Source organism: Monopterus albus, unplaced genomic scaffold (genome assembly GCF_001952655.1).
Source record: "Monopterus albus unplaced genomic scaffold, M_albus_1.0 scaffold78.1, whole genome shotgun sequence".
Lineage (NCBI taxonomy): Eukaryota > Metazoa > Chordata > Actinopteri > Synbranchiformes > Synbranchidae > Monopterus > Monopterus albus.
Window position 1 is genome coordinate 336,937 of NW_018127958.1, and position 13,034 is coordinate 349,970.

General features: G+C 40.2%; 1 protein-coding gene across 1 annotated transcript in view; it reads left to right on the plus strand.

Annotated features, from left to right (window-relative positions):
• ctnnd2a (catenin (cadherin-associated protein), delta 2a) overlaps positions 1-3,016 on the plus strand; it is a 228,182-nt gene extending 225,166 nt beyond the window's left edge. The window contains exons 20-21 of the mRNA XM_020606459.1: positions 41-117; positions 814-3,016. Coding sequence (XP_020462115.1) covers positions 41-117; positions 814-1,215 — 479 coding nt within the window. The 3' untranslated portion in view covers positions 1,216-3,016. The remainder of the gene's footprint in view (positions 1-40; positions 118-813) is intronic.
• The last annotated feature ends 10,018 nt before the right edge of the window (positions 3,017-13,034 follow it).

Genomic DNA, 13,034 nt, shown 5'->3' on the forward strand with positions numbered 1-13,034 from the left:
TGCTGTCATTCTCTTTTCATTCTGTCTTCCATTCCTACAGTTCAAGTATCCTGTGGGACATCTACATTGTTCCGAAACTCTTACCTGACTGCCAGTGATGACATCAAACAGAACCAGGCAAGTTAATAGCACACAGTCACATGCCAGCACAGCAGGTTTTAACAGTGCATGCCAATCATCAGAGCTCTCATAAATTGGCATATGCTGTCATGACGAGGTGGTTATTCAAAGAAATAGCAGCAGGATGGCAGAGGCACACACCTACATATGGACACAAAGGAGTGTGCAAAGAAATTAACCCAAACTCAGGTGCCATCAAACTGCTGCACCTAAAACCACACCCGACTGGCACAAAATTTGGTTAGATTTCTTGTTCATCTGTGTTAAATACTTAATTACTGTATACTTTGGCTTTAAAACTGCAGGTTAAACCGTACTGAATACCTGAAATGGGTGTTGACTGTGTTTCCAAACAAACACACAACTACCCTGTGAGAGTTCTAGTGTTAGAGGTGAATTGCCCTGTTCAGTACCTGCATGTAATAGAGAATTCACAGCTTGAGATCCTTCCCAATCGATTCCTATCAGAGCCTGTTTAGCCAGACTGCCTGCCTTTCAAACCCAGATCCTCCCTGTGCTCACTCTCTACCTGCTACATTCCTTTCTATCTCTTCACCTTTCCTCCCTCCCCTACTCATTTTGCTCCCACTTTCTTCATTTCTATGACTTTCTGTTCATGCTCACGCCACCTCATACTCGCTCTCCCCATCTCTCTCTCACCTCCCACTTTCTGTTCGCTGCCGCCACCACCAGGCTCCAGCCCAGCCCTGTATTGTGCCCCCCCAGCCCCAGCAGGACAGCCCATCAGCAGGTGTACTAAAAGACTACGACTCCTACCCTCCCCCTCCTTCGTTCCCCCAGCCTCAGCCGTCACAGCCTCCTCCTCACAACCAGAGTCAGAGCTTTGATGACGCATACTATGAGGGACCTCCACCTCCCCCATCCCAGCCACAGCCACAGATCCAGGCACAGGCCCAACCCCAGCAGCCTCCAAGCTCAACTGGACCACCCCGGGATCCACGGGAAGACCTGCGCATGCACCTGGGCCTCAAATCCACCGGCAACTATGTTGATTTCTACTCAGCCTCTCGGCCATACAGTGAATTGAACTACGAGACCAGCCACTACCCAGCCTCGCCTGACTCCTGGGTCTAATTAGACTCTGATGATAGTGGGGCAAGAGAGAGTCTGTGTGTCCATGTGTGAAGTGTATGGGTTTTGCAAACAATCAACGGCAGATTAACACAAGGTTACAGCAAGTGGCATGTTGGAAATGGATCTTGTAGCTAATGGCAAGAAATTAGGGGAAAGGCAGGGCTGGATGGGGTTAAAAAGTGCAGTCATTTTTGAGTAACAAAGAGGGATTGTGCATGTGCATGCCAACATTTTTCTTTTTTTCAGACAGCTTTACTTCTTCAGCTCCATTGCACCTGTGAGTGGATAAGGAGCAAGTGGCACTACTGTAAGGGTGAGAGATTGGTGGGCAGGGAATATAGAAAGAGAGAAAATGAACAGGCGGAGAGAGCGCACAAGACCTAGAGAGGAAGCAAGTGATGGGATCAAGACATAATGGGGAGTAGATGAGGGAGATCTCTTACTCTATAGGAGCAGAAAGTGGCCTGACCTTTTGTTGAAGACAGAGGAAGAAAAGTGATACAAAGACACCATGAGGGTTGTTCTTGAGGAGGTCAGGAATATGAAAAGCACAGAGAAAGCTGGAAGCACATCAGGCCCAATGCAAGTAGTGGCTGCTTACCATTTCACCCAAGTGACAAACATAGCACTGCTTTCTTGTTGCAATGCCCCTGCTGCCTACAGAGGAATGCTATCTTTAACAAACATCTTTTTAGTCATCATTGTTTGACATGATATTTTTATTTGTACTTTGTTAAGTTTTCATTTTCTCTGTACAGTGTGTATATTACATTTTTTTTAAATGGGACCAAGTTCTTTTTTCATGACTACTGACTGAAATAACAAAAGCAACAAAAATAAGTCAAATGCGAACACACAAAGCAGAAAAGACAAACACTGGCAGGATGGCTGTCAGTGGACATCTTTGTTTTTGCCTTTTTCCCAACCAGAGATGAGGCCCTGCAGTATTTGTGTTTTTCTCTCTCCATCAAGTGAATTTCATTGTGGCTGTGCTCAGACGTCAACAGTCAGAGCATCACACTGGCAGAGCAGCATCCCAAGTCCCCATCAACAACAAGCACTTTTTCACTGCCTAAAGAATATGTCTATGTTTAAAGCACACCGTCTGTCTTTGGAAAGTATTGTGCTTTCCTTTTGGTGAGCTAAATTGTTTGACTTTGTGAACTTTCAGTGCTTTCTCCTCATCACTTAATAATAAATAAAAACTGCTCCTTCCAACAAGAGCCACTGTGAATATTGTACATGTCAATGTACAGTAGAGATAAAGAGAGAGCAAGACATGACATTGTGCCAAACTTTGACACCTTGTGGACCAGTCATGGTCCTAATGGACTTTAAAAGAACATTTTGTCGAAGTTTACAGACGATGACTGGATGACTCCCTCTGCTGTTTATAACTTTTATTTTCTTTAGTTTTGATCATATAACATACACATTGCTGGGGATCATGGGTAACAGCTCCCTCCCATAGATATACAGACCTGCCTCTCTGTGTTGACTGAGCATGTGTGGGTGTTACGTCTGGACACACGTGTGTTTGTGTGCATGTATGTGACAGAATGTGAGGCCTTTGTGTATACGCACAACCTGAGTGAGTGTATCTATGCATGCATGTGTGTGGTAGTGGGTGTATGCCACTGTTGTGTGTATGTGTGTGTGTGTGTGCGTTCTTGTATAAATCAATGTCCAAACAAGGCATTCCTACCGACAGTTTGTCCAGTTTTATAACATGAAATACCAAGCTAAAATGACTAGAATGAATTGTTGATATAGAATGACAAATCTAAAAATATATGAAAATGCAACAAATGTTCACAGAGAAAACAGTTATGTTGTGTACAACAGGAGTCTTGTTCACTTTAAATAAATGTGGAGATTGCTGACTGGACCCCCCTTTCTATTCAAGGCAAAAGAGAAATCCCACCTGAAGATGATCAGGCTCTGGTGTGAGTTGTGTGTTATTGTGTGTCCATGCTTCTTAGATGACCCTGCTGAGAGAGGACCGTATTTGAACACAAGGACAAATAAAAAGACTTTGCAATCAAACCTCATGGTCTTCTTTGCTGTTGGTTATTTAAATAGATGGAATTTTAATCAGGGACATGTAGCTCTTTCTTGGGTTACCAACAATCAGTTTGTTTCTTCACATGTACATTGTAGAAAGTGTTGTCCTCATAGCACAAAATTAGTCATGCAGTGTACGATGTGGGTTAATCTGACACACTTTGATGTGTATGAGATTCAATTCTCATGTTTGAGCTCCTTCATTTTGTATTTTGTTCAAAAGGACTTAGGGTGGCTTTGAAGAGCTAATAGAGTAAGTTCGCTCCATAAAGGCAAAACATTTTTTCCCACAGCCCTCAAGTTTTTGAGCAAGACTCTGGAAGTTAACATATCAAGTAATCAGATAAAATCAAAAGAGGCTTAATACAAATGCATTTTTAGAAGATACAGTATGTGTTTGGCAGCACGGATGCTTGTATCATATAAAGCAATCCCATACAGCAATGCCACCATTGGATATCCTCAAATGAGCAGTTTCAGTAAGGGTTGTATCTGCAAAGTATCAATTCAAGTGTGTAAAATTTTCACCTTGTGAGTTCAACAGAAAGTCTGCATGCATTACACACTGGTGCTGTAGAGTGGAGACTGTCCTCCTGTAAAAAATGAGTCCATATGTGGTTTTTGGCACCAGGGTGTTATGACCAACAGTAATATTTTGTAGTTAGGCAACTGCTAGCAGCTGTAGTAATTATAATACAAGCAAAGGACAGAGTTAGGTGACATGTTATACTGAGCAACAAACAAGACATTCACTCGGGAGACTCTGTGAAACAATTTTTATCCTTGACCATTTCTACAACCTTAACTGTGTTTATCACAAAGATCATGTAACATTAGGGAAGTAGCTGTCATGATCACAACCAACATTTCTCTAATTGATATTGGTCAAATTAGTTTTGTTTTATATCATGCATGCAGCATGATATTTGCATTCATTTCCCTGATTGTGTTGTTGTGGAGTACTTGGCATGATTCACCTCAGTCGGGGGGCGGGGGGGGGGTCAATGTCCAAAGCCAAGAGTAAATAAAGACTGCATCCAAAGTTGGCCAAAGGAAGAACCATGTGTGTCTCATTTTTACACAAATTAAACAATTTTAATAATGTATTGTTTATTATTTCATAAAACTAGGGGTTTAATGAACCTTTTACATGTATTTCAAATGTGCCACCCCTCTCTGAGTTTGTGCCCCAGTCTGGTCATCCTGTCCAAAATTTTCTAGCTTCTTTCCTGGGTGGAACTTTTATAGTGTTATTTAATTTTATGATATTAAGTGGTTGCACAAAATAAATGTATCTAGTGAAGTGTACTTTTTATTGTGTATTTTATTATGTACGTTTTTATTTATTTTATTTCTGCACCATGATGACGAAGGTCCAGAAATCCTTCTATTGAAAAGGTTCTGTGGGCCAAAGTGTGCTTGTATACAAGCATGCATACATGTAACAACATGTATTATCATTTGCTTTGGAGGATTCGTTTGGAATTTTTGATATTCACCAAACTCCCTAATGTTATGGAGCAGCAGAACTGAATAGCTAAACTACCACTTTAAATCAACACCATGAAGAAACAAATAGATGTAATTTAAGGAAGTTTATGGATATTTTTAACAACCTCCCTATAGGCTGCTGATTGCCTGATGCATTTATGTTGTCCATAATGTCTTCTGCAATGAAACTGAAAAAAGTAAACATTTTATAAACTTTATTTCTATTTGTGTTGCTCCCAGGTGAAATGTGTTACTCACATCAATGAAATGTAATTCTTTTCACGGGTTTACTGAGCACATCAAAGTTTGAAAATAACAGAAGAGTAACAAGACATCCCCTCTTTTTTTATGGTCAGTTTTGATACGTTTCTTTGAATAGATTTTGTTATTAATTCAATAAAATTTTATTTGTGTTGTGCCAAATCACAACAAAAATAATCTCAAGGCACTTTACAGAATAAAGTCTAGACCTTACAGTATTATAGAGGAAAAACCCAATAAATCCCCCTTAAGCAAGCACTTGGCAACAATGGAGAGGAAAAACTCCCTTTAACAGAAGAAACCTCTGACAGACCCCAGTTCTTGGTGGGCGGCCTTCTGCATCAACAGGTTGGGGTGAATGGACAGGACAGAGAGAACAGAAAAGCATTGGGACACAACAAATAAACACTGTAGATATCTACAACCTTTTTAGCATTACTATGACTTTCTGAAGTGTGTGTGCTCTACCTTTTGGACTTTTAGGAGAGATAATATTACCTGTCAGTTACATTATAATAATAAACACTGTTTCTGGACACAGACAGTGACGTACACAGTGACCCAACTGTCTGGAACTGTTATGTGGACTTGGTTAATTTTATAATGTCAAGTGGTTGCACAAATGAAATTTATGTGGAGTGTACTTAAATTTTATCATTTTTAGGTTAATTATTTGTGTGAATATGACTCATTTGTTTTGAGCTAACAACTCAGAATTCCTCAGTTCTATATTCTTAAACTCATTAATCGATTTAGATTGCTTTTAGCGCAATATTTTTGAGTGCACTCAGCTCACTCTGTTTATTTTAACTAAACAATTTAAGCTATTATCCACAGCTAAACTTAATTTCATATTCAGGGTAAAAAAAATAGAGAGAGACATGAAAAGAGTCAGTGACTCCTGGAGGACATGTCTGCATTCAGAACATCTGGAAATGAGATGTCAACAGCAAGGGGACAGAGAGAGGTCAATGGCCAAAGGTCCAGCACAGAGAACCTAAGTGAAAAGCCGGGACAAGGAGGAGAAAGCAGGAACAAAGAGGCACATAGATTGGGTGCTCATGTGCACCCAATCTATGTGCTCAAGTGGTCATAGAGATGCAGAGGGAGAATGATAATAGGCACAAGCCTTGAAGTAATTAAAGAATAAGCCACTACCCAAAGAATGAGTTTTAAGTTTGGATATAAAGGTCTTTACAGAGTCTGACTGTCTAATGCCAGCAGGGAGGTTAGGTCAGAGGAAAGGGCACAACAGGAAAAGGCCCTAAAGCCTGCAAACTAACTCTGGGGACAGACAGGAGCCCTGAGAAGAGAGAATCAAAAAGACTGTTGTTTGATAAGTAGGCTGAAAGCTGCTGAGTAAACTTTTTCTTGTACTTTTGAAAAGAACGGAAGGTTAGACACTGATCAATAATTATTTAGAAACTTTGAATCAAGATGTGGTTTCCTAAGTAGATGCTTTTAAAGCAAGACAGGACAATGCCAGTTTTAAGAAATACATTAATGATGTTGAGCCTTGTAGGTCTTAAAACTGGCCAAAGATTTTTTTAAAGTTTAGTTGGTAGAGGGTTGAGGAGGCAAGTATGTTTAGAAAGTGAGACCAGTTTAAACAGTGATTCAAAAATTGTGATCTCAATATTTGCTAAGACAGAGACTGGGATTCAACAGAATGCTTGAGTGGTTTTGCAAAAGAAGCTGGAGATAATGAACTCATTTTGTATCTAATTTACTGCAGAAAAGATCTTTTTAAAATCAAGCAGCTGGTTTTTGAGTAAGTCTGGCTACACTGTCACAAAGACATCAAAGATTATGTTTCTTGTTATTGACTGAGCTTGTAATTTAGTGCACACTCATGCCCTTGTAGGCAGAATAGTTGCCATTTGTGCCCCACTTTCCTGCAGGCATACTTAAGAGCATGTGTTTCTTGAGTAGGAACAGAAACAAGAGTGAACAAACATAGCACTCGCTGCACCACTCTGTTTCATCACCCTTTATCTATTTCAGTTTGGAGTTTGGTCATTTGCAAAAACATGAAGTTTCTAAGAGTCATAGCCTGCATTCAGTTTCCTTGTTCTGTGTACAATGATGCAGAAAATAAAAAACAAGAATCAACAGATTACAAGAAATGTAATAAAATAACACTTTAAAATCTATAGAATGAGCTCAATTAACACCTATAACATTTAATGTGGGTTCGAGCCTCTATGGTCAGAATCATTTCACTCAAATTGTCTACAATTGTGTCCACTGGGTTAAAAAAAAAAACTTTCACATGGGTCTCTTAGAGACACAATATACAGTAGCACTGTGTGTATTTTAGGTGTCCAGAGACATTAGAAACACAATGCAATCCAAACAGTGTCAATACATTCATATAGCTTTTACAGAAACAATTTGTTCCTGTTGTCACCCCTGACAACGAGCAGCACTGTTAACATATTGGTACCATCATGTATTCCCACAGACATATTAGCTGGGGACTCGACTGACAGGCATGTGTGAACACAATATATGATAATGATTTGGATATCAGCCCTACTTCTGCTGATAATGACCCCTTTCAGATGCTGTATCATTAATGTACTTACACAGTGTAGCAATCATAGGCATGTAGAAGCACAACAGGGGGCTTAATTGTCACTGTGATGTTGCCCAGAGTGACAGCAATGGGACATGATTAGAGTGGTTGTAATTATAAAAGGAAGTAAAGCCAATGCAAGGTCCCCCACACCCACTAGCCTCTATTATCACATTAATGACAATGGACAGACATCAAGGATGTGGTAATAAAAATGCCCACTTTGTAGTTTCCCCATTATACAGTGCTGCTAGACTGTGATCACATTCATCCAGATATCCACCGAAATGAATTTGAAACGTATTAAATGAATGAGGCTGAGCTGGAGGTAGCAGCATTTGATACAATTCACTGGAATTTCCCTCCAAACTCCCCTTCTCCCTTCTTGATGCTGTCTACGCCTGTGAAATGTAATGTTGGGTAATAACTTCATTGTGTTGATTATTAACGTTCACAATAGAGGCAGGTCTCTTCTGTCTGAGCGCAGTCCCATAGTTGAAGGCCGGTATAACTTAATGTGGCATGAAAATAGCTCATCAATTTTCCCTTGCACAGCCTTTCCTGAAATTGTTCCACCTTTCAGGTGCCTCTGGCCTTCATTGTTTCACTGCTTCTCTCCCAACTCTCTCCCCCTAGTGTTGCTGCCCATTCAGCCGTCACACGCCTCAGGTGAGGCTTAAAGATGTGTGTATGTGTGTGTGCACATACATTTGCACGCAGGTGTACATCGGCAGAGACCCAAGGAGGAGAGATACAAAGTGAGATGTAAGGAAAATAGGAGACAGAAACATAGTGTGGACTGTCTGTGATTTATAGATTTGAGCATGAAATCAATTTGTGTTTAAGGAGAAGTGAGGCAGCACGAAGCCACTGTGTGCCACAGATAGACCTTGAGAAATTAATGCTCCTATCTGAAAAGGATAGATAACAAAGGTTGCAGCCTAAAGGAGACAGAAGGTGATAGGTTGGCAAGGGTGAGGAAGAAGGAAACGAGCAGACAGAGGGAAGAGAAGAAATGAGGAAGAACAAAGAGATTTTGGAAGAAATGTAGAAACTACAGACATAAAATCAACAGTAGCAAAAATATGAGAGATAGCAGCAGCAGTAGATGTCTTGTAAAATAATGAATATATTTATATATGTATATACTTATACATAGTAAATGATACTGTATGTTACATAAAAATGGTAACTATTGCATGTGTAGCTACAAAAATTGATATGTTGGCTTTGTGATTTACTAGCAGTATGTGCAGGGCTCTGTTCTTTTTATAGAGACATGACTGAGCAGCTGCATTAGGAGGTAAAGAGTAGGATGATCATGAGTGGCATGGTATGTGTGATCATAAAGGTAAAATTATGGAGGGATTAGAGAGGATGATTGAAGAGATAAAGAAAAGGAGGAGAAGAGAAGGAAGAAGAATAGGCTTTTGCAGACAAAAGACTCCAGATCAGCACTCCCAAATCCCCATTTACTTGAATCAAGCACCTCTCATTTCTCATTTCCACTGCTGTCATAAATTTGGCTGCATCTTCCAGGTAAGCAACAGAGGAAAAAAAATGTCAGCCAGCTTCTCCACAGCGGCGTCCTCACTGCTGCTTGACATGGGTTTTATCATGGTTCATTTACACCTGCAGGAAGTGGTAGGATGTTTCAAATTGATCCTTGCCAAGAATTCTTTCACAGGGCAGTGACTGAACACTGCTGATTAATATCACTGAAAATAGCTACAGAACAACAGCAGTGATGAAGAACCTTTGTGAAAAGCTCATGAAATAAAATTTTTGATCATAATTATGATGCAAACATGCACTTCACAGTGAATGAAGAGGTTTTTTATTGTTTTGTTGTATTTATTATATGGTGTTGATTCATTACTCTTTTTTACCTCATTATGTAAAAGACTGCTTTATGAACAGATGCAGACAAGATTGTCTGACAGTTTTCATTATGTCTGCCTGCACATTCCTCCTAAATACACACCCACATAACAACTAGCATGTTTGATCAAGAGAGACCAAAATGTGGTGTGTTGACTGCATTTCAGTGTAGACATTTCTGTGTTAAAATTGTTATACTTGATAGTTATACAAGGTTAAATAATTAATATAGAAGGACCATACCAGAATTTTTGCATGCTTTGGGCTACACATCTTTTCTATTTTACATCACAGTCAACAATTTGGCAAACCATGCTACTGTGTTAAAAAGAAATAAATACATTAAATTAAATACATGCACACACCTCTTCTGGGAGACAGCTAGGATATTTGCCAGCAAAGACAGAAGCCCTCTGGAGGATAGGCAGCAGGCCAGTGGCATGGATGGGCTTCCCCTCCACTGAGCTGGAGGCCAACACTGGAAACCTACAGGGGGAGACAGCAGCATGCAGGCAAGAGGATTTCTTGATAAACTTGGAAATTCATTTTCCCTGAAACAATGGCCAAGCTGCAAAGAGTTGCCAGGTTTGACAAAGAGCACCTTGATAGTCAACAACACCACTGTTCTCTAAATGTTTTGTGGACTGATGAAAGTAGTAAAGTATGATGAAGGAGCACCATGATTTGCAGCTGATTTGCTGCCTCTGGGTCTAGACCGCTTGTCATTGTAGAGGAGAAAATGAGTTTCCAAGCTTATCAAGGAATGCTACAGGATAATGTCAGGGTAGCTGTCTGCCAGATGAAGCTCAGTAGAGGTTGGTTGATGAAGCAGGACAGTGATCCTAACCAGTGAAGTAAATCCATTACAAAATGGCTTCAAAACAATAAAAGCTGCCATTTGCAGTGACCCAGTCAGAGCCCAGCAGAGATGCTGTGGACTGAGCTCAGAGAGGAAGCTCTGTGAGGAAGAATGGTCCAATCATTTGTGTGATATTAACTTAAGCATATTGTTTTTGTTTATACTTGTGGCTTAGATCAGGTCACATTTTATAACCTAATCATTTAGAAAAACAGGTAATTCCAAATGGTTCACTTTCTTTTTTGCTACTGTAAGTGTATGTAAGTGAACCAGTCATTCATTTTGCTGGTTCCCTGACACATGAACACACATGAACACACCAACATATGTGCATGTACACACCATAGGGCGCCCTGTCAGGTATTGAATAGACAGTGCTGCAGAGCAGAGAAGAAGCCTTGGTTATTTGTGTGTGGGAGAAACAGAAACTGATCAGAGACATGATTGCATGTGTGTGAGACAGCATGTGTGTGTACGTGTGTGCCTGTACACTTGTCAGTTTGAGCAAATTCACTCACCTGTGATGTCCTCATTCTGTCTCTCTGTAAGTCGTCACCGAGAGTGCTTCTCTCAAAGGCCCAGGCAAAACTCTCTCTCTCTCACACACACACACACACACACAGTCATATCAGCCATGGGCAGCTGTTGAGCTCACTGACTTCTGAAGAGGATTTCACCTATGGCAGTTTGAATGTGTGCCATCACCCTAAGTAATGAATGCTCTCCCTGCCTCTCAGTCTTACATCTGTGTGTGTGTGTGTATGTGTGTGTGGTATGTGTGCAGATCAGACAGAGGAAAAGGCAAGGGACAAAAAGGTGGAAGGAGAGTGACACTAAAATGAGAAAAAAGTTTGCTGTGTTTGGGTTTTTTTCTGAGCTGTGCTGTTCCTATCATGACTTTTTATTTTATCTGGGACATCACAGGACAAGCTTTGTTGGAGTGACAGTGATGACGAGTTCTGTAGGACACAAACACCCACGTACACAACTGGAGACACTTCACTGATGGACTGTAAGTTGCATTTCTTCCATCTAGTGGCCATATGTATACACACACTCACATGCATGTACTCATGGATGTATGCAGCAGCACATACAAGTGGTAACACATACAGTAGCTGATATACTGTACATAGTTGAAATCAATATCATGATTTTAAAGTGAATATTTTGTCAATAACCAGTTTTGTTAGTTCTTCATCTCAATCAGTTTTGATGAGCTTTGTGAAAAAATAACCATGATGATGAATGTATGCATGTACTTCAACTTGGAACTGGAGATAATTTCTCTATAACAGAAATCCAAAGTTACAAACCATATACCAACCAATTTTGACTATTCTCTTTCTAATTAGTCTCTTGAATGACACTACTAAATTGCTGGAGTATTCCTTTATTTTAGAGTTTAATTTCATCAGGTCACTGCTGAAGCATTCTTAACAACATCATCTGTATTTTGTGATTCTTGTCTTATGAGTTAGAAGAAGCTATGTTTTGGTAGCATTTGGAGCACAATGCAATTAATGGGGGAGATTCATGTAATGTGGGACATTATTACAAAAGATTTAACAGTGAAAAGAAGAGATGTGACACTTTTGTAGTTAAAAAAGTATAAAAATTCAAAGGTCAAATGTAGGAGAATTTTATCAGAGACAATCCAGATCTCCAGGAACACGGGCCTCACATCTCAGACACACCTGATACCCAGGCTGCCTCAGCGGTGGCCACTCAGACCTCATTTTAAACACATTTCTCTAGAGTCCACCCTCTCAGCTGAAATGCTTCCCTGGAGTTATGTTGTCAGAAAGACTGACATCTTCATCACATTTTATTGACAAAGTCGTAACATTTTAGTCAGACAGCACAATTCATCTATTTTTCTTCAGCAGACTGCATCGTGACCTGTGAGTGAACTCCTGGCCTTTTGAGTGGCTGTCAGCACCCTCCTCAGGGACTCTAATGACCTGGCAACTGACTGTTGCACTCTGAAGACAAACTGATGCTAGGACCACCTCTCCACTGCCACTCCAAAACCCAGTGCCCATCAGCAGGCTAAGAGGTTTGCTGCCAACCCATGAGTTTCCATTGTTTTGCTTATCCATGCAGTTAACATACTGTAGCCTCCTCTAACTTAACACTTACATTCCAGTACTAATGAAAATGCATGGTGTGCTGTTATGGTGCATTTTTTGTGGTCCACCATAATTGCACAACATAGCATCCTACATAGACACACTAAGGCCATACATTGCAGTATTCTGGGCATCTCAGTCTTCTACTGTATGAATAGAAATAAAATATTATTAAGTTCCTTTTTTTTCCTTTCCTCTTGATGTCCTGTAACACCTCTAGGCTTTTCCTGCATTTCTCAGCTCTGCCCAGACGGTGTCATGTCAGTCAGTTAATGAACCACTGTGGACCTGTGCAAAGACGCAAAGGTTATGGTCACTGAGGTTTGTCTGCCAACTTTTGTAGTTTCTGCTATTAGTAATGTTTAAATGGTTTATTAGTTGGAGGGCAGTGATATTTATTCCCAAAAGTAGCATTTACATATTTAGCTTAAGAAATCAGTTAAGTCTTTAAATGTGTCATTTCCCATAACAAAGCACTTCCTGATGCATTGTTAACAGCTCCTCTGTACACACAGGTTCTTAATGAGCAGTCCTTCCTCTGTTGTATATGGTA